The sequence below is a fragment of the Plecotus auritus genome, assembly GCF_963455305.1.
Source record: "Plecotus auritus genome assembly, chromosome: 3".
In the NCBI taxonomy this organism is placed as follows: Eukaryota; Metazoa; Chordata; class Mammalia; order Chiroptera; family Vespertilionidae; genus Plecotus; species Plecotus auritus.
In genome coordinates, this window is record NC_137772.1 from 100949279 (window position 1) to 100972001 (window position 22723).

Below are 22723 nucleotides of genomic sequence, written 5' to 3' on the forward strand. Positions count from 1 at the left end.
CCTGAGAGATGCAAAGTCACCCAATGGCTGGAGCCACCCAACAGTAGCTACAGAGAAATCTTCAGGTTGCTGCTACTTGTGTTGGGGTTGAAAGTGCCCAGCTATGAAACAAGGCATGCTGCTGCAAGTGCCAGTCCTTTGGCCTCTTATTGATAAGTATGGGCATGCTGATGCCAGCTGATGCTTGTTTGAGAGATTTTAGGAAGGCCTGAAATCTGAGGCAGGACAGGTCATTCAAATGGAAAAGCTGCTGCAAACAGCTTGGAAAGGGCTACAAATTGGATGGGGCAGGGTCTCAGGAAATCACCAGGGTGAAGTGAACAGTGTGAGCCAGGCTGATGGAAACTCAGATATGGCTGCCAGTTAGCTCTGTGAGGGGGGAGGTCCCAGCACAGGAACAATGACCCATGTGAGCACCCCTGTCTGGGAGAAAGCCACTCCCAAAGTTCTTGCGCTGGTGCCAGACAATCCAGTTCTTCCCCATATGCCCCTAGATTCCCCAAAGCTACTGCCCCAGTGCTTTAGCTCAGAGGGAGTTAGTCCAAGTAAGTTCATGCCCCTGCCCTTTAAGAGGAACTGCTGGGACTCCAGCAGCCTATGTCAGTCAGCCACAATTGCCACTGGTTTTTGCAACCTGAAGTTATGGGGACTTCTCTTCCCAGTACTGGCAGCCTGTGCTGAGTGGTCTGGTGTGGGGCTGGGACTCCTTGCTCCTCATGGGAGGCCTCTTCAGGTGGTGTCTGAACCAGCCCATTCTGTACCTCATACCAGTCTTGAGGTGCTTTCTTCTTTACTTCTCTAGTTGTAGGACTTCCATTCAGTCAGATCTCAGGTGGTTCTGCATGATGGCTGTTATGTATTTCAATTATAATTTTGATGTGGTTATGGGAGTGAGTGAGTACCTTGTTTACCTATGCTGCCATCTTGGTTCTCTTTTCCTATATTTTTAAAAATTTTATTGAATTTATTGAAGTGACATCCTATATAATAAAAGCCTAATATGCTAAGTGTCCAGTCGTCCACTCAACCAATCAAAGCGTTAATATGCTAATGATATGCTAAGGCTGCTCAACCGCTTGCTATGACATGCACTGACCACCAGGGAGCAGGCAGTTGACCACTTGACCAGTCGCTATCATGTGCACTGATCACTGGGGAGCAGACACTCTGACCAGTAGGTTAGCTTGCTGCTGGGGTCTGGCTGATCAGGACTGAGTGAGACGGGCCAGACATGCCCAGGAACCCTCACACGGTCGCTCCCCGACTGGCCAACCTCCCGTGTTCCTCCCCCAGCCCAATCATGCACCAGTGGAGTTCCTCAGCCTGGCCTGGCCCTCTTGCAATCCAGGACCCCTCAGGGGATGTCAGAGAGCCAGTTTTGGACTGATCCCGCAGGCCAGGCCGAGAGACCCCACTGGTGCATGAATTTGTGCACCGGGCCTCTAGTTGGTTAAGAAAATTGTATAGGTGTATAATTCAAGTGTATAATTCTTCATAATACATCATCTGTACATTGTATTTTGTACTTGCCACCCCAAGTCAAGTCTCTTTCCATTACCATTTATCCCCCCTTTACCTTCTTATACCTTCCCTACCCCCTTTCCCTCTGGTAATCACCATACTGTTGTCTGTGTCTATGAGTTTCTTTGTTTTGTTTTCTAATCCTCATTTGCGGATATTTTTTCCATTGATTTTTAGAGAGAGTGGAAGGGAGGGTGAGAGACAGAGAGAGAGAAACATTGATGTGAGAGAGACACATAAATTGTTTGCCTCTCACATGTGTCCAAACTGGGGCCAGGATGGAGCCTGCAGCCCAAGTACATGCCCTTGACTGGAATTGAAACTGCAATGCTTCAGTCCGTGGGCCAATGCTCTAACTGCTGAGCCAAACTGGGCAAGCTTTTTTTTTTTTCTTAATCCCTTCACCTTTTCACCCAGGCCTCCAATACCCTTCCCCTCTGAGACCTGTCAATCTATTCTCGTTAGCAACACTAGATTATTTTAAAGTTATGTAAAATGTCTAAAACTTATGAATTGGGACTCATGATGAATAAGGAATAAAACAATTTAGTGGGATTATTATTTATATTAGATATATTAATAGAAATATGTATAATAAGGACTATTTGGGATGGAAAAGAAAAAGCCAAGTAGAAGTTCAAACTAACTGGGATGGGGTGAAGGCAATGAAGAAGGCATTGTGCAAGTCAGCAAACCTGAAATGGGGGCAAATGGATAAACTATTAAAAAGAGAAATATATGTTAAATAGAAAATAAGATGAAATGAATAAAACATTATGCCCATTGTCATAGTAATGTAGATAGGCTGAGTTTCATTATCAAAAGGTAGTCATTTCCAGATTTTGTTTAAAAATATCCTTCTGTAAGTTAACTGTGAAAATATACACTAAAACAAAGGAACAACGATAGTAAAGATGAGATGAGAAAAGATACATTGGAGAGATTCAAAGCATGAGGAGGAGATATGATAATATTAGTATCAAATAAAGAAGAATTCAGGGCCCAAAACTGTTTCAGGGATTAGGGCTAACAAAACCGTTGGGATCTTAGGAGTGAAGATTCTGGAGTGAAGGGAAGAGTGAAATAGTACAGTCATAGTGTGTGCTGCCTTTTCTTCAAGGTATTTACTACTTTGTTACAGGGGCAAACTGAGAGGATGAGTGGCTCAAGATTTAGCAGCAACTTACAGTGTTGAAGAGACAAAATTGTAGTTCAGAGCTCTTCAAAATGGAGAATGTTGAGGTTTTCATCTGAGATTATGAAGAGAATATGCCCTAGGTATAAGGGTAAACTACAAACAGACCAGTGTTTACAAAACCCAGCCTAAAAGAAACTCAGTCCCTGACTGAATTGGGGGTACCCAATCTAACTACCTGCTAAAGCTAAAGGACTACTCTTTCAAGAAAGAGAACATCAACAGAGTATCCACAATTTTTTTTACAAAGTGTTCAATACTCAATTTTAAAAAAATTACCAGGCATACTAACTGATAGAACCAAGAGGAAAATGACCCTCGAGAATAGTAATCCTCAGTTACTCAGATATCCAAATAACAGTGATTAATATTTAAGAAAATAGATGAAAACATGAAGAATTATTCCAGAGAACTGGAATAAAAGGCTAATATGCAAATAGAACGAACAGTAGAATGGTCTATTTGCATATTAGCCTTTTATTATATAGGAACAACCGGTTGCTATGATGAGCACTGACCACCAGGGGGCAGACGCTCAATGCAGGAGCTGCCCCCTGGTGGTCAGTGCACTCCCACAGGGAGAGTACCACTCAGTCAGAAGCCCCGAGCCTGGCTCACGGCTGGTGAGCACAGCAAGCACAGCAGCAGTGACGGGAGCCTTTCCAGCCTCCGCGGCAGCGCTAAGGATGTCCAACTGATGGCCTAAGCCCCGAGGGCTCCCAGACTGCGAGAGGGCACAGGCTAGGCTGAGGAACACCCCCTCCCCCCAAGCCTCCCCCAGTGCACGACTGTCTTGTACCAGACCTCTAGTCTATAAAAATAACTGGGAATTCTAAAACTAATTGCAACTTCCTCCTTGATGGTCTGTCTCAGTGGTCCTCAGCTCTACCTTAGAATCACCAGGACCCATTATGCTCCCCAGGGGTTCTTATGTGCAGCTGGGATTGAGAACCACTCCTAATAGAATGAGTCCAAGATTGCACAGGCCCAGAAACCACAAAAAGTTTTTGGGAATAAGAACTAGTTCCTCAGTAAGGGAATACATTCATCAGTAAGAGCAGGGCTTGGTGCTGGAAGTTTAGCCCCACTGCTCCTTGCAAGCCACAAAACCACTCTCTACTTAACTTCCTTAATCAATCAAAAATGTACAGCAAGATCTTTTGTTTTGTCTTCTTCAGACCATAATGTGAAGTTTAAAATGGAAAAGAGGTAAGACTTTTCCAAATTTTGAAAATCATACCAATGTAATGTGTGAGTATTCTCATCATAATCAAACAAGAACTTTGCCCTGTTAAGGTGGGCCTTGCCCAAGTCATTTCATTTTTTGCACCCCAATTTTCTCACCTAGAGAGTGGAGCTCCTACTCTGCAGATTACATCTTAAGTAGCAAGGCAAACAACAGAAACCGAAACACAAGATATTATATTGTTTGCTTATTATACATTTGCATTTTTTATTACAAAGCTGTGGATAGACTCATGCTAGTCCTTGATGTCAAGCCTGCCACAATATCCCATGTCTCTCATGTTAGTAGATACTGACACCCAGGTGGCCTTAGCAGGTACGGCATTTCTACCTGCAAAGCTTTGTGACTTCAAAACAAATCCTGGGAAACTTTTGGTTACTGACTAAGCCTGTTGAGGTGACAAGTGCAATTGGCTTAGCTGTCTGGGAGCTGCCTCTTAGCTTCCATTACCTGAGCTTTCAAGATTGTTAGGTGTGTGACAGATCAATGCTGGCTATAGGTGAATGTGTGTAATCAACCTCAGTGAAGCAGGTTGAATCCTCTGGTGTGAGGTGTCATAAAAGGAGGAAGGTGTTGCAAAGGCTCTGGGCAGGCTAAAATGCCTGCCCCATGAGCAAGTTCTGCCACCTTCTTTTGTTCTCACCTTCTCCCTCTGAGTTCAGTACCAGGCACCTTTCCTAGGCCCCTGAAGTTGTGTATTCTCCAGTATGGAGCTCTGTATTCTTATAGTGACCACAAGTCCAGTGATTATAAATGTTGAAGTCTCTGGGAAACTCAAGAGTTACAGTAGTGATTTTGAAAGCATGAGATGTTTTGGAAGGTGGCTAGTCCTGATTTGGACTCTATTGGTATATATATTCTTACCTGTGCAAAGCAATACAAATTTATGTTGTCAACCAGTGATGTGAATGGGTTTTTTCTTTCCTATAGCAAATCTGATCATGGCTATGTTGCATCATACCTTTAACAAACAAAATAATAGGTTCATGATGTTCTGTCATGATGAACTGTCATTTCAAATGAGACTGAAACATTGTTCCTACTTACCTACTGATATAGTCCAAACAGCAATTATTTTCAGAAATGCCTTAGTTCTGGAATTGAAGCGGCTATGATGGATTGGGTTCTGGATGGCGACGTAGCGGTCCAGCGAGATGGCACAGAGGTGCATGATGGAGGCCGTGGAGAAGAGCACATCCAGGTAAATCCAGATTGCACAGAGCTTGCTAGGCAGAGGCCACTGGTAACCTAGGATGCAGAAGCTTAATGTCAGTAAGCGGCCTTATGCTGCCTCTGGCATGTGGATTCTCTCCTACTGCAACAGTTTCCATCCTGGGGAAAGGCACAAGAGGCAGCAAAGGGCAACATAAGATATTTTCAATATTTCAATAAAGCCTAATAACAACTGTGGTTAACTACAATACGATTTCACTGGCTGATGAACACAGGTTTGAACATTTCTTTTTGCTGGAACTGTCAGTTTGTTGGGGTAAACAGGTTCTCTTTAGCATTTCTTTCATTCTGTTCTGCCTAACAAAACATATCTTTTTGGTTTGTTTTTGTTTTTAAATTACTTAGGTCATAAGTTATGACATATTTTGGGCTCCTCTATGAAGCACCTCACAGTATACTGTCCTTACCTATTCACACGTCTTTCACACATTTTCTGTTTCCTGTGGTTAGGCCCATCCTTTTGTCATTATTATAATTGCTCAGTCTTACCCCGTGATGGCATTTAGTAGTCTCTCAATAAATGCTATTGGTGTGAAGGAATAAATGACTAAAAATCCAGAATGAGAATATGTCTTTACTTTTAAAAATGAAACATAATTACCTAATAATGCTTTAGGGGTTAAACTCAAATTTGGGGTTTATAGAGGTGAGGACAAAGACAATGGTGAAGGAAAGCATGGTGTTTCTGTCCTGAGAATTGTTTCAGGGGTGCTGATACTGTTGGTCCAGGGACTCCACTTTGCCAACCAATGTTTAGGGCAGTGGTTCTCATTCCTGGCCATACATTAGAATTAGCTGGAGAACTTTAGTGAAGTCCTAATGTCTAGGAGGGTGGGTCCCAAACACTGTTCTAAAGCTCTCCAGATGATTACACTGGGAGGACCCCAGAAGGAGGTCACCTGCTGTATTAGAGAGATAGGATATGCTTTATGGAGATAAGCAAAGTGTCCTGTATTTTTTAAAAAAATTTTTGAGGGGGACCTAATGGTTATATAAACCTAATTAATTTTGATAACAGTATAAGCAATGGTGTTAGATCTGTGTGCATGTGAGAAGGAAAATTATAAAGTCCACATATAAAGTCCAATATTCTAGACCCACAAAGCTGAACAAACTCTCCATTTTCAAACATTCTCGACCAAAATGCCACCACAGGTATTCAGAAAAGTAATGGTTGCAGGATACAAGTCTAACTTACTGCCTTTCACACGGTTTATTTGCAAAGAGTTTCAGCAAAGACTAGCCTTTTCCTTAGCAGCGCCTCGGGGGGAAGGCATGCTCAGCCTGGTCGGAACTGATGTTGGCTCTTAAAGAAGTTTTCTCTGCAGGGAGGCAGCCACAGCCTTAGGCCAGGTTTCCGCAGTGGGGATAAGGAGGGGGCATTTCCTTCCCCTGCAGAGTTCAGGAGGACAGTGCAGGGAGGAGCTCAACTCCGCCGGGAAATGGCTACACGCAGAACAGCTGCCGCTAGGGGGCACACTTGCAACACAGAGCCTGAGACTCCCAGCTGGCTGCAGCTTCCTAAGGTGGCTGGCTGGTGCCTCCTCTCCCCTCCTCAACCTCCACCCCCTCCTTGGGGTCATTCCCACCCTGCCTAGGCAGCGGTTTTAGTTCCCGGACTGGTCGGCCCTGTGGATAGTCACCCCCAATTCCTGGAGTTTGCCTTTGAGCAGGGTGGGGTTTTAAGAAGCGAGGACCTCTCCAGTATATCTGGGAAATGACAGGCGAATTTAATGAAATGATCTAGTGGTGACATTCGAGTGGTCAAGTAGGCTGTTTTGTAATGAGCATTACCACATCATGTGCAAAACAGAGCCTGCTCTCCTTTGCTCACCTTCCTCCTTCCCACTCCTCAGGACTGGACTGATATATTTTAGCCCTAAGACTTGGCCAGAAAATCCCCTCTTAAAGACAGCACTCAACTTGTTTCTAGCTCTGGATGACTGCTGATTTGCCTGTGTCAGCAGTCTTAATTCTCTTTCTCTCTCTCTCTTCAAAATCTGGCTGTATTACTTATAATTTGGAAAGAACATCACATTCTACTCCCAGCTAAAGCCGCCCCAGTGTTTGCTGACTTGCTGAGAGGTTTGACTCTTTCAAAGTCTGTTGAGAAGAAAGCAAGATTAACCTCTTCCCATTTGTTTTCCACCCTCCTCCACACCAGACTGGAGGAGTTTATGCATATGCATTTTTAAAGGCACCCTTCCAAATTAGCTTCCCTGGGCAGGGAACAATGAAAATTGGAGTAATTCATTTATTCTAATGGAGACTCTGCATATTTTAACATTAAATCCCACTGCACCACTAATGTTTTCTCTGCAAATGTTCCCAGGTAATTGGGAAGGTTTTACCACTCCATTAGAAGTGCTGAAAACTACGACAAAGATAGAACTGTTCTGTCTTAAAGGCTGGAATATTTGGGAATATAAAGGAGTGAAAATCAAGTGGATTCAGAATGACAGATAAGTTATTGCTTTATGACTGTATTGGGGCATTTATAATAATTTTTACATAAAATGTATGTGTTTCAAAGCACAAAACTCTTTAAGAATCACAGATAATAGATTTTTAAAAATAGGTAAACCCCATTTAAGAGTAAAGTTTAAGTAACTAGTGTAACAGAGGGCCCTTGTTTATTAACAAAGCCTCCTGTTTATTTTGTCCCTTGAGACCTGGCTCATCTGCTAATGACATGCACATGCTCTTTATTACTAGTGTGGGTACAACTGGGAAACCAACGCCACTCACCATACAGGATGGTTAACATGGACACGGGCATGACAAGGAAACCCAGCAGCATATCAGCTATGGCAAGTGACATCAGGAAGTAGTTGGTGGCATTCTGCAGCTTTTTCTCTAGGGACACTGCCATGATGACGAGTATGTTTCCAGCAATAGTTAGAATAATCACTATAGCTGTCAACAAAGCAGACCAGTTTTTTTCCTGGAGATGAATTAAGGAGAAGCATGGTGGTGAGAGACAGCCCTCACAGGAAAGGTTGGTTCGATTTTCAGAGTCCACTGTCCAATTAAATGCATCTGAAGTGTTAGCTTCTCCAGAGTTAAAGTCATTATTGTAGAGCCTTGTGCCATCATTTTGTTGCATTAAGGAGTTTGTACTTGAGCTCAAAGAAGTGTTTTCTTTACAAAGAATATCCATTTCTAAGCTGGAACTTGTAGTAGATGAAGTGTAGAAAAATTAACAAGTTATAGGCTCTGCTCACCATCCATTTTTGTGTCCCCACACTCTGTCACACTGAAGCTGGTGTACATGCTGGGCTCCTTGGTTGGCTTTTTTCCTGCCATTATTGCAATAGTAGTTAAAGAATTGCAGTGGCTCTTTCTTTATATTCCCTTCCTTCACAATGTTAGTAGAGTCCTCTGTTTGGTTTCTTTTTTTTTCCTCCAAAGCAAGGTCAAAAAGGCAGAATGAACTTTAAACAGAGAGGATGCAGAGTTTTGAGCATTCGGGGAGAAAAATGTGATCCTGGCCAAAAAAGAAAAGTTTTGTAACTACCAGAAATCTCGCTGATCTCTCTCCCATTCTGTTTTTTATGCTGATCACATTAGGTTATCCACAGCAGTGTTAAAATAGCATGCAAGCCAAAACAGCAGGTTGCATGCCTTCTACATTCAGAAAACATCCAGTGTTAATCCCATAGTAATTGAATGTACTTTGGATTATAGTTTTCAGTCAGTCTTAGGCTGAATTGCCAAAGCTGCTGTCACAAATTTCAGCTTATATTATGTTGCTTAGTTAATAAAAGAAAAAAAAAGTCTTAAGCAAAGATTAACAACTTTCCACATTAGAAATTCTCATTGTGAGATGATTACATTTTAGCTAAGCATAATTTCAAGCCCAAAAGAAAATTACACGGCAATAACATATAGTATGAGAATATGAGAACTTACATTTGTCTTCAGAGTCCACACATTAGACACACTGCTGTTCTGTATCTCTCATCATCATTACACTGGTAGAGAGTCCCTTGAGCTTCCACCAGCATAAGATGATAGTAATTTGATTTCTGCTTTGCCGATTTAAAAAACTGCATGTAAGGGTCGAGCCAGTTCCAGCACTGCGAGGTCCCTGTTGGCTTCCTCTGTCCTCGCTTGGCAGGGTTACTCCCTCCCCAGGCAGCTTGCCTCAGCGAGGCACACATTTAGAAATCATTCACAAGCCCCTCTCGAAGTCACACAAAAGGAATCGCACAGCAAAGTAGGAAGAGCTGCCTGCACTGAGGGACACGTGGTTTCCACGGGAATGGACTGCTAGCTCTCAGGCTGTCTCCTCCATGTCGTCAGAACTCCCTCTGTCTGTGTGTCATAAACTGCAAGGTAGCAGCAGCCAGGAGGGCGGACCAAACAGGCTGTTTTTTCTCCTTTTGCTATATGTTAACATTGGGAAGTTTTCCTTTGTTTTGAAAAGAGAGAAACTGAAGAAATGGCCTTTTGTACAGATTGCTAAGGCAGGTAAGCTGCACTGAGATAATTATTAGGGTGTCAGGGTGAGGAGAGAACACAAATAAGGCTAGAGAATGGTGTATTCTGGGAAAGTGTTCCCTGTAAGCAAGGCACTTTCATTCAAAGCCTTCAGTGTCCGTGCCTGAAGTGAATTACTCACATTGGTGACTTGAGCTCAGAGTAGTCAAGCAAATCTTGGCAGATAACTCGGAAACTGTTAGTACTATTTTAATTTATTATTAAATACATACACCATTTAACTAGTTTAATTTTTCACCTTGAAATATACCACCTAGAAATAATTCAAAGCCTGAAAGAGAATAATTTGCTTGTTCAGAAATAACACTAAAGACAGCCTTTTTAATTGTAAGAAAGCCCTTTCTCTGGTTTTTAAAGAAAGCAGATATATGTATGCATGGATGAGTACACACACACAGGCACACACACACACAGGAGCATATTAAAGACTGTGAAAAAATTTGTTTATATTTATCTTTTCCACTCTCCTGCCTTTCACAGAACACTCATTGCAGGACACTTTTGTTTAATGAATATAAAATTTAACTCAATTTAAAAATGTAAAGATTGTAAGTATTTAATTTGAATTTTGAAAAATATACACCTGTAAAATCATTACCCAAACCATTCCTTCAAGCCCCCTTTTGACCTTCACTTAAATGGAAACATTTAGTGTACACTTCTTTTGTGTCTGGCTACTTTTGTTCAGCAGCATTCATTATGCTGAGATTCATTCTGTCGCTGTGAGTAACTGTTTTTTTAATGAATTGTAGTCTGAGAAACTATTAAGTGGCCTGGATTTTTGGAAAATCAATCATTTATTTATTTTTTTTTAGTGTTCAAAAAACAGACTGGATCCTTGTTTTGTCTGTCCTTTTTTGGCTTAACTTTTCTTTTTTAAAAAATATATTTTTATTGTTTCAGAGAGGAAGGGAGAGGCAGAGAAAGAAACATCAATGATGAGAGAGAATCATTGATCAGCTGCCTTCTGCACGCCCCCTACTGGGGATCGAGCCCACAATCCAGGCATGTACCCTGCCTGGAGTCAAACTGTGACCTCCTGGTTCATAGGTCGATGCTCAACCATTGAGCCACATCAGTTGGGCAACTTTTCTTTTTTTTAATTATTAAATTTATTATTAAATTAATTATTAAATTTATTATCATCGTTAATAATTCAGATTTCAGATGTGGATTTCTATGTTACAAGATCTGTGTATTGCACTGTGTGCCCACCACCCAAAGTCAAATCTTAACTTTTTAAGACAGTGCAAACCTTAAAGTTCACTTAATTGATTGGTTTTGCTCTGAATTGGCAGCATCAAATTCTTTAATTCCATATTCTTTCTTAAAAATATGTCCCTGGGCTTTCTGCTACTCAAATCTTACTGATGGTTTGAGAATGAGAACAGATTTTCACAGAAAATTTTCTGAATGATATGTAATCCATCACTTTCTTTGGATGTTCCAATTCTCAGGTCTGGAACAACCCGCTGACCGTGGAAAGCAATGTCTTGAATTGCCTTCTGTTATGCCATTGGCTGTGTCAAAAGAAACAACTACTTGAAATTAGCTAATGATTCTTATCTGCCTTTTCAATTTTCTCACACTGGTGTTTCATTTAACAATACTCACAACATAAACTGATGAACAAAAACAGGTCCAGAGACAGAGAAACATTGATCAGACCATCAAACCTCAGAGGGAAGGTAGGGGAGGGTGGGGGTAAGGGGGAGAGATCAACCAAAGGACTTGTATGCATGCATATAAGCCTAACCAATGGACACAGACACCAGGGGGGTGAGGGCATGAGTGGGGGTATAGTGGGGGTAATGGGGGAATAAGGACACATATGTAACACCTTAATCAATAAAGAAATAAAAAAATTTAAAGATACGCATTGAATGCTGTGTCAAGGACTCTTTTATTTATTAAAATATATCTTTATTGTTGAAAGTACTACAGATATTCCCCTTCTTCCCTTACCCCTTCACCCCATTCCCATATCCCCCAGGCCTTCACCGCACTATTGTCTGTGTCCATGGATTATGCATACTAGTATATGGGTATAAATTCTTTGATTAATCTCTTTTAATTGCTAACTATGAAGGTAGACAAGGTTCCTGCCTTAATTAACTTACTTAAAAATGGTGGTAATAAACATGAGTATTAGGGAAGAGGTATAAACTTAGTGGTCAATGGCATGTTAATGGTATTTAGAGATAGAAAAGGGAAGAGTTCTGAGGCATGAGCCCGGGGTTACTCCAGTATTTTGAGCTCAGGAAGGTGTGGAGGAATCAGTCACACAGATTGAGAAGGAGCACCCAGTGGGTACAGAGGGATGCAAACAGTAGTATTCCAGAAGTCAGGTGAAGAAAGACTTCAAAACGGGGGAGAGAGTTTACTCAACTAGGTCAAATGCTCCTGATTGGAGAAAAAGCCCAACTAAGTGAGAACAAAGAAACAAGCAAACAAAAAAATGGGAAGAGAGAAAGAAGTGATAATGAGTATAGGCAGTATAGACTACTCTGAGGATTTTTTTGGGGGAATAACATAGCAGAAAAATGAAGTAGTAATTGAAAGATGATAGGCCAAGAGGTGTTTTCGTTTTTTGTTTTTTGTTTTTTAAATAAGATAAACTAAAACATGCTTTTGTGATAATGGGGATGATCCACTAGAAAGAGGAAAATTGACAATATAATAAAAGCAGGAATGAAAATAAGGAAATTGGTTAATAGATATTACAATTGCTCAAATAAGAGGTGGTGAGAGATCAGACAAGGGCTATGAAAGTGGAAATGGAGAGAAGTTCACAGATGTATTTTAGAAATAAAAGTACCAAGACTTGCTGATTTATTGGGAGTGGGGTAATAGGAGTAGAAAGTTGGTTGGTGAGGGAATAAAGAAAGAAATCTAAGATCAAGAATCAACTTTAGGTTTTTGGATTGAACAATTGGACAAATCATAATGTAATTCATAGAAATGGAGGAAGACTGAACAGTTGGGTTTTAGGGGGCAAAATCAATAACTCTGTCATGGATATTCTAATTTTATTATTTTAGTTAGAATTAAGTTTAGCTGCATGCATCAACAATTCCAGGATAACAGAGTATTAAACAACAGAGAACATTTTTCCTTTCTAAATGAAGTCTGCAGGTCCAGAGCTGACATGAGACTTTCATGATCATCAGGAACTTAGGCTCTTTCTATTTAGTTACTCTGCTATCCTTATTGTGAAACTTTGTGGTGTTAGATGGATTCTTGACCTCAAGCTATCTTGTTCACATCCCAGCCAACATAAAGAAGAAAGATGAAGTTTCCCCCAGTTCCCTCCAGTGTCACACATGACACAGTTTTGCATATTCCTGTGAGCCAAACTTGGACACATGGTCACTCAAGCTGCAAGGGAAGGGGAAGAAACTTTATTCCAGCTGCCTGTGCATTCAGCTGTAGATCAGGGATTCTATTATTAACTAAGAAAGGGAGAATGGGAATTGGGAGGCAATTAGGAGACTCTCACATAGACATCCAAGAGAAATTGTATAAAGGCAGTTGAATCAGGAGCTACCGAATCAGTTACAGCAAGGGGTATACATTTTGGAGTCATCAACCTTTATAGATAGTATTTAAAATTATGTGCTTTAGTTTTCTGTTCCTGTCATAATAAGTTACTATAAACTTAGTGGCTTAAAACAACAAATATTTATTATCCTACAGATTTGTTTCTTATAAATCTGAAATGGGCCAAGATCAAAGTGTTGGCAAGACTATGTTCCTGTTGGAGAAGCTTAAGCCTAATTTTCTTTCTGTTCCTAGAGGCCAACTGCATTCCTTGGCTTGTGGCTCCGTCTTTCATCTTCAAAGCCAGAAACTACAAGTTGAGTTCTTCTCATGCTGTCATCTCTCTGTGGTAAAGGTTTTCAACTTTTAAGAACTTGTGTGATTATATTGGGCCCACTTAGAAAATCCAGGCTAATCTCCATCTCAGGTTTTTAATATTAATCACATCGGTAACATCTTGCTTATCATTTAAAGTAACATATTTACAGGTTTGGAGGATTAAGACATGGGCATCTTGGGGGTCATTATTCTACTAATTCATAGTACTTTAAAAAACAAGGGGTATAATAGAGGAGAACAGAGGACCTGGGCCTAGCATGCCAACATTTATATTTTACTAAATTTAAAAGATTTGAAATAGGTGAGACACTCCTAAAAATTTTTTTTTAGAAGTGGTCAATTTTTATTTGAGAGTCTGATTTCATAAAATCCAACAGAGAAAAGTAATTCAAGAAAGAGGCTAACTGAGAATTTCACTAATTATGAAATGCCTATTAAAATGAAGGTACAGAATAGTCTATTGTATTTGGTAACTTGGGTTTGTTGGTGACCTTGACTACAGCAGTTTCACTGAAAGTGTTAACATGTATAAGAGCAACATGATGGCAGTAGGGGAAGAGTTCTGATAATGTAAGGTGAAAGAATATGAATTACTAGAGGCCTGGTGAACGAAATTCGTGCACAGGGGGAGGGGGTGTCCCTCAGCCCAGCCTGGACCCTCCCCAATCTGGGACCCCTTGAAGGGTGTCCGACCTCCCCTTTAAGTTGGACATCCCTCTCACAATCCAGGACTGCGGGCTCCCAACCGCTCACCTGCCTCTGCCTAATTGCCCCTAACCACTTCTGCTTGCCAGCCTGATCACCCCCTAACCACTCCCCTGCCAGCCTGATCGATGCCTAACTGCTCCCCGGCCGGGCCGATTGCCCCTAACTGCCCTCCCCTGCTGGCCCGGTCGCCCCTAACTTTCCTTCCCTGCAGGCCGGTTGCCCCCAACTGCTCTCCCCTGCAGGCCCGGTTGCTCCCAACTGCACTCCCCTGCTGGCCCAGTCACCCCTAATTGCCCTCCCTTGCTGGCCTGGTCACTCCTAACTGCCATCCCTTACCAGCCTTGTCCCCACCAACTGCCCTCCCCTGTAGGCCTGGTTGCCCCCAACTGCCCTCCCCTGCAGGCCTGGTCCTCCCCCAACTGCCTTCCCCTGCAGGCTTGGCCCCCCCCCCCAACTGCCCTCCCCTGCAGGCCTGGCTCCCCCAACTGCCCTCCCCTTCAGGCCTGCCCCCCCAACTACCTTCCCCTGCAGGCCTGGTACCCCCAACTGCTCTCCCCTGAGGGCCTGGTCCCCCCCAACTGTCCTCCCCTGCAGGCCTGGTCCCCCCCACCAACTGCCCCCCACTGCAGGCCTGGTCCCCCCCCCAACTGCTCTCCCCTGCAGGCCTGGTCCCCCAAACTGCTCTCCCCTGCAGGCCTGGCCCCCCTCAACTGCCCTCCCCTGCTGTCCTGGTCCCCCCAACTGCCCTCCCCTGCAGGCCTGGGTCCCCCCCAACTGCCCTCCCTTGCTGGTCTGGTCTCCCCCAACTGCCCTCCTCTGCCAACCTGGTCACCCCCAGTTGCCCTCCTCTGCTGGCCTGGTCACCCCTAACTGCCCACAACTGCTTTCCCCTGCAAGCCATCTTGTGGGGGTCATCTTGTGTCCACATGGGGGCAGCCATCTTTGATCAAATGGGGGCGGCCATCTTGTGTTTTGGAGTGACGGTCAATTTGCATATTACTCTTTTATTAGATAGGATAGTGTACATAAGTGATAAGTGCTATTGAGAACAATAAAGCATGGAAAGGAGGTAGGGATGGGAGTGGATTTGTAAGATTAGATAGTCAGGAAATGCTTCGTGGGAAGGTAGTATTTGATCAATGGCTTGAGGTAGGAGAAGTAATGATCCATGTAAATATATGGGGGTGGGGAAATACTGTTCTAGATAAAGAAGACTGTGAGTTTTCTCTATATGCAAAGGCCTTGAGGTAGGGGTATGAGTGGGGTATTTGAGAAACAGCAAGGAGGTCAGTGTGGCTGGAGCAGCAAAAGTAAGATTGGGGAATCCAGACTGTGGATGGCCTTACATAGACCATAGGAAGAATTTGGCATTTACTCTAAGTCAAATGGGAAGCCATTTCATGATTTGGATAGAAGTATGCCATGCTTTGATATATATTAAATAGATCATGCTGGCTGTTTTATTGAGAACAGAATATGAGGGTTAGGTAGGGGATAGTATGGAAACAGGACCTAAGTTTCAAGTGAGACATAATGATGGCTTAGAATAAGGTAGTGGCAATGGGTTTGTGAGAAATGGTCAGATTCTATGTATATTTTGAAAGTAGAGCCAATAGAACTTGCTGATGGGTAGGGACAGGATGTGGCATGTGAGAAAGAGGTGACAAGGATGACTGAGGTTTTAGATCTCTGCAACTGGAAAGATGGTGTTGCTCTTAACTGAAGTGGGGAGGGCTACAGGAGGAGCAAGTTTTGGATGAATATCAGATTAGTTTGGGGCATGTTAAACTTGAGTTGCTTTATGACAGATGAGTAACTATGTCTATAAGAGAATTGCATATAAAGGCCTGGAGAAAAATGTAGAGGTTCAGGCTGCAGATATAAATTAGGATATTGACAGTATATAGAAAGTATTGAAAGCTATGAAATAGGGTGAAATTTCCCAAGTATATGAGGAGGAAAGGAAGCATCCAAGGACTGAATCCAGTAGATACTTTAACATTTACAGGCAAGGAAAATGAGGAAGAACCAGAAAAGGAGTGGGGTGGGGTGGTGAGAATAAAGAAAAAGCAAAGAGTTTGGTAACCTGGAAGCCAAGAGAATAAAATATTTCAAGGAAGAGAGTAAATAAAATACCATGAAGCTTTTAAGGATTGTATACTTGAAGAGTATTTCATTATGTGGGAAATTACTTACAAGTTGTTAAGAAAAGCAGGATAAAAAGATCTTTAATGGTGTATGTTTCAACTCACTAGTAAAAAACCCATATATGTGTTCCTAAACTAAAAGAAAATACATTAAAATGTTTACAGCAATCATTTGGGCCAGAGTCTTTGGTCATTTTTTCTTATGTTTTGGATTTTATAAATTTTCTGAAACATGTATGTGTTATATTTATAAACACAGAATATTATTATTTTAAAATATTTAAAATAATTAAAAGAAGAGAGCAGGGATTATCTTATGTTCTAATTATGATCAGGAAATTTTAGGTTCAAGGTGAGATTTTTTAAAATAGCTTGTTCTCCAATATAAATGAACAAACAAAACAAAAGCAAATTCATAGATACAGAGAACAGACTTATGGTTGCCAGATGGAAGGGGGTTTGGGGCACTGGGTGACAAAGGTGAAGGAACTGAGAAGTAAAGATTGGTAGTTACAAAATAGTCATGAGGATGTAAAGTACAGCATAGGAAATATACTCAATCTATAATAATAAAAGTGTAATATGCTAATTAGACTGGACATCCTTCCGGACAAAGCCGGGGCTGCGAGGGCCAAGGCAAGCTGCCACAGTTGCAAGGACTGAGCCCCTTGCACAAATTTTGTGCATCAGGCCTTCAGTAATATTATAATAAGTATGTATGGTGCCAGTGGTTATTGGAAATATTGGGGGTGGAGAATACTTTGTAAAGTATATGATTATCTAACACTATGCTGTACACCAATATTAATACAAAATAATATTGAATGTAAGTTGTAATTAAAAAATAAAAAAGGAAACAAAAAATAATTAATCTGGTTAAAAAATATAGCTTGTTCGCTTTAGGCCTAGCAGCTGTATTATTCAGGATTATTACTAGCAAATGACAGAAATCCAAGTCAAAGAAGCATCAAAGGAAATTCTCATGTTATTGGCAAGTCCAGGAATGGATCTGGTATTTCAGGTATGGCTGGATCTAGTGGCTAAAAAGATGCAGACTATAATTCTATCTTTGGAATCTTTCTTTTTGGTTGCCTGATTCTCTTAGCTTCCCTCATGTAGCTGTGAATGATGGCTGTTGGTGTTTCAATTTTCCATAACTGCAGTTTTAAAAACAGGATTTAACTTTATGATAGTCCTTTATCACATGCAGGGAAGACCCTGATTGGACCTATGTGGGCCACATGCCCATCTCTGAACCAGTCACAGTGGATAGGGAAATGTACTCAAATTGCCAGTCTGGATCCTGCCACCTGCCCATCTCTGTGAGGAAAGGTCAGGACAATGTGACTGACTGCTTCATTGGGACTGTATAAAATGGACCCCTTTCCCAAATAAATATTTTGGCCCAGACTAGTAAAATGATATATATCTACTCTATTAGTGAAAAGTAGTTCTTGGCTTATATATTTTTATGTGTCAGATTGGCTCTGGCACCTGAGTCATACTTAGGTGCTTCAAGAGACATGGCATTTAGTTCAGAGTCTACTTGGTACATTCTTACTCTGGAGATAGATAGCACTACAGTAAATCAATGACCTAAACGTGTGTGTTTCCTGAAATATCTAATTTACTACCAGGCATAACCTTAGTTTGGGAGAAATGAATATGTTATTACTTAGATTCTCATTATAAAGAAAGATGGAAATCGCTTTCTTATAAGAAAAACACAGAACTATTTTGGGAAAAATATTTTTGCTAGTCCCACAGAATGACCTTCATAAAATTTTGCAAAGGTATTTGTGCAGGATCCCAAATTTTGTTCTAGTACCAACTGTGAGCCCAGCCACCCTGTTAGGTGTCTGTGGCATGTGCTGAAGGAATAATCCAGGAAAATTTACTTCTTATTCCTAACTAGTGCATGCAGTGAGCCAGTCTGGACTATGTGGGTTGTGAGGGTTCTCTTTGTCTGATCAAAGCCATGCCTAGCAGCCTATAGGACCTCTCCTTTGTGCCCCATTGTGGTTCCCACTTAACACTGTGGGGATAGTGAGAGCTGAGGAGACTGATAGTTGAGGTACTTTCCAAGAGAGAGAAAACATTTGGGCCAATTTTACCAAGATAGCACTATGAGAAAAGCAGCATATGGGTGGAAATACACACATCTGAAAAGCAAAAAATGACACCTTACTGCTCAGAGGATATACTTTTAACCTTTTTGATTCTTTCAAAGATGGCTGTATCTTTTAGCAATGTGGCCTCATTGTGTCCTTGGTATTTACCCATATTGGAGCTCCCCTTCCTTTGTAGAGTGGTCATGAAGGAGAAAGGAAGTCTTGACTTTTGACAGAATAGAAAGGGTAAACCATAAACTTGGTTTCTCTGTATTCCAATGAGTTAAATAGACATAGCTCATTCAATCTGAATATGAAGTGCTGACTTCCTTAAGAATAGAACAGTATATCAGAAAAGTTAAATTTCCATCATCATGAGGCCACTTTTAAAATCCAAATTATTGTTCCTTCTGTCCACCCAATATTGATGCTTCAGGCAGTTAAACCCTCAGGGCCTGTTTAAAATATCTCAGATGGGGTCCCAGAAACTACTGAAAAGAATAAGAAAATTACTTCAATTTAGTTTCTCCTGAAGCCACACTATACATTGAGATAAAATTACTTTCTGCTTTAATTTCCATCTGAAATTATGTTCAACCAATTCTCCAAGATAAGGTGACATATTCTACCACTATAGCCATTAAAACTTCCATAGTTTTGGAATAAAAAAGATGGTAACATTTTATTTGTAAAAATTATTTGAGCTAGTATATGCCCTCAAATCATGCAGTCAAATATCTTTCCTTTGAAGCACATTGTTATCTACACATCCCTTCAAATTTATGAAGGAGTTGTAGTCTTAGACCAAAGAGATCAGTCCTATTTTTAACCTTGTGTGGAGAGAGAATTGAAGCCAATTAATCTAATATTGCTTTTGCTTCTTGTTGCCTCACAGTGTCTGTGTTGAGGCCTTTTCCTGCTCTTCTCAAGAAAAGTTTCTCCTTGGTCATGGAAGTACCCTTGTTCCTTGGTGTTCCACAGTAGTTGGTACAGTTATTCATTCAAACTTCATTCATACTCATGTGGTGATCTTTTGCCCTTGATGTCATTCCTTTGATTATATTAGGTGACTTGGTTCTAGGGATCTTCCTGCCAGAACCACAAACAGTTAGGCTCCAGGAAGTGTGAGTTCTCAGAATAGAGGGGTCAAGGAAAGATTGGACAATGGTATTCAGGAATTTTTAGAGGAGATACATTAATGGAATAAATTAGTTTTTATTTCCTTTTAAGTCTCTTCCAATTTTAATATTACTTGATTCCGTGAATCTAAAATAAAAAGTTGATACTATGTTTTAAATTGGTTTTTCTTTTATTTTTTAGCTATAAAATAAGAGCATATTGTAAAAATAAGCCACTTAGAAACGATCTCTCTCCGAATCAAAATTAAAAACATATATGCAATAGACTTCTAATACATATCTATAATTTATTTAACCAATCTCTTCATATATATATATATATATATATATATATACACACACACACATATATATATATATATATATATATATATATATATATATTAGTTTGCGGTATCTTCTTTTTTTAATTTTTTTCTTTATTGATTAAGGTATTACATATGTGTCCTTATCCCCACATTGCCTCCCCACTGTCCCCCTCATGCCCTCACCCCCCAGGTGTCTGTGTCCATTGGTTAGGCCAGTGGTCGGCAAACTGCGGCTGGTGAGCCACATGCGGCTCTTTGGCCCCTTGAGTGTGGCTCTTCCACAAAACACCACGTGCGGGCGCTCACATACAGTGCAATTGAAACTTCATGGCCCATGCGCAGATGTCAGTTTTCGGCTCTCAAAAGAAATTTCAATCGTTGTACTGTTGATATCTGGCTCTGTTGACTAATGAGTTTGCAGACCACTGGGTTAGGCTTATATGCATGCATACAAGTCCTATGGTTGATCTCTCCCTCTTACCCCCACCTTCCACTACCTTGCATCTGAGGTTTGATGGTCTGATAGATGCTTCTCTGTCTCTGGATCTGTTTTTGTTCATCAGTTTATGTTGTTCATTATCCTATCTAATAAAAAAGTAATATGCAAATTGACCATCACTCCAACACACAAGATGGCTGCCCCTATGTAGTCAAAGATGGCTGCCCCCTTGTGGATACAAGATGGCTGCCATAAGATGGCCAGCAGGGGAGGGTAGTTGTGGGTGATCAGGCCTACAGGGGAGGGCAGTTAGGGGTGATTTGGCCAGCAGAGGAGGCCAATTGGGGGCAACCAGGCCTGCAGGGGAGGACAGTTGGGGGGGACCCAGGCCTACAGTGGAGGGCAGTTAAGGGTGACCGGGCTGGCACAGGAGGGCAGTTGGGGGGAATCAGGCCTGCAGGGAGGGCAGTTAGGGGTGACCGGGCCGGCAGAGGAAGGCAGTTGGGGGGGATCAGGTCTGCAGGGCAGGGCAGTTGGGGGAAACCAGGCCTGTAGGGGAGGGCAGTTGGGGGGGACCAGGCCTGCAGGGGAGGGCAGTTGGGGGCAACCAGGCCTGCAGGGGAGGGCAGTTGGGGGCAACCAGGCCTGCAAGGGAGGGCAGTTGGGGGGGTACCAGGCCTGCAGGGGAAGACAGTTGGGGGCAACCAGGCCTGCAGGGGAGGGCAGTTGGGGGCAACCAGGCCTGCAAGGGAGGGCAGTTGGGGGTGACCAGGCCAGCAGGAGAGGGCAGTTAGGGGCAATCAGGCTGGCAGGGGAGTGGTTAGGGGGTGATCAGGCTGGCAGGCAGAAGCGGTTAGGGGCAATCAGGCAGGCAGGCAGGAGAGCAATTGAGAGCCAGCAGTCCTGGATTGGAGAGGGTGCAGGCTGGGCTGAGGGACACACACACACACCCTGTGCACGAATTTCGTGCACTGGGAATCTAGTATTCAATAAATGAGTGAGACCATGTGATATTTATCTTTCTTTGGCTATTTTGCTTAGCATAATGCTCTCCAGTTCCATCCATGCTGTTGCAAATGGTAAGAATTCCTTCTTTTTTACTGCAGAGTAGTGTTCCATTGTGTAGATGTACCATAGTTTTCTAATCCACTCATCTGCTGATGGGTTATTAGGCTGTTTCCAAATCTTAGCTATGGTAAATTGTGCTGTTATGAACATGGGGGCACATATATCCTTTCTGATTGGTGTTTCTAGTTTCTTGGGATATATTCCTAGAAGTGGGATCATTGGGTCAAATAGGAGTTGCATTTTTAGTTTTTTGAGGAAACTCCATACTGTTCTCCACAGTGGCTGCACCAGTCTGCATCCTCACCAGCAGAGCATGAGGGTTCCTTTTTCTCCACATCCTCACCAGCACTTGTTGTTTGTTGATTTATTGATGATAGCCATTCTGACAGGTGTGAGATGCTACCTCATTGTCATTTTGACTTGTATCTCTCGGATGATTAGTGACTTTGATCATGTTTTCATATGTCTCTTGGCTTTCTGAATGTTCTCTTTCAAAAAGGGTCTATTTAGGTCCTTTGCTCATCTTTTGATTGGATTGTTTATCTTCCTTTTGTTAAGTTGTATGAGTTTCCTGTAAATGATGGAGATTAAACCCTTATTGGAGATAACATTGGCAAATATGTTCTCCTATGCAGTGGGTTCTCTTGTTATTTTGTTGATGCTTTCTTTTGCTATGCAGAAGCTTTTAATTTTTAGCTAGTCCCATTTGTTTATTTTCTTTTTAGTTTCCATTGCCCCAGGTACTGCATCGGTAAAGATATTGCTACGACAAATGTCTGCTATTTTGCTGCCTATGGCTTCTAAGATTTTTATGGTTTCCCATCTTACATTTAAGTCCTTTATCCATTTTGAGTTTATTTTTGTGTATGGTGTATGTTGGTGGTCTAGTTTTATGTTTTTGCAATTATCTGTTCAGTTTTCCCAATACCATTTATTGAAGAGACTGTCTTGTATCCATTGTATGCTCTTTCCCCCTTTGTCAAATATTAATTGAACATAATGGCTTTGTCAATTTCTGGGTTTTCTATTCTGTTCCACTGGTCTATATGTCTGTTCTTGTGCCAGTACCAGGCAGTTTTGAGAACAGTGGCTTTGTAGTGTAGCTTGATATCTGGTATTGTGATCCCTCCAACATTGTTCTTTCTCAAGATTGCTGCAGCTATACAGGGTCTTTTTTTATTCCAGATGAATTTTTGTAGAATTTGTTCTAAGTCTTTTAAGTATGC

General features: G+C 41.7%; 1 protein-coding gene across 4 annotated transcripts in view; it reads right to left on the bottom strand.

The window, feature by feature from the left end:
• HTR2A (5-hydroxytryptamine receptor 2A) overlaps positions 1–9510 on the bottom strand; it is a 130760-nt gene extending 121250 nt beyond the window's left edge. The window contains exons 1-3 of one of the 4 annotated variants that reach the window (XM_080659258.1): positions 9108–9510; positions 7944–8682; positions 5010–5210 (exon numbers count right to left, since the gene is read on the bottom strand). In XM_080659258.1, the coding sequence (XP_080515384.1) occupies positions 5010–5210; positions 7944–8355 (613 nt within the window). In that variant the 5' untranslated portion in view covers positions 8356–8682; positions 9108–9510. Of the gene's footprint in view, positions 1–5009; positions 5295–7943; positions 8683–9107 lie in introns of all 4 variants that reach the window. The other 3 variants (XM_080659259.1, XM_080659260.1, XM_080659261.1) reach the window with 3 other exon arrangements.
• Positions 9511–22723: the final 13213 nt, after the last annotated feature.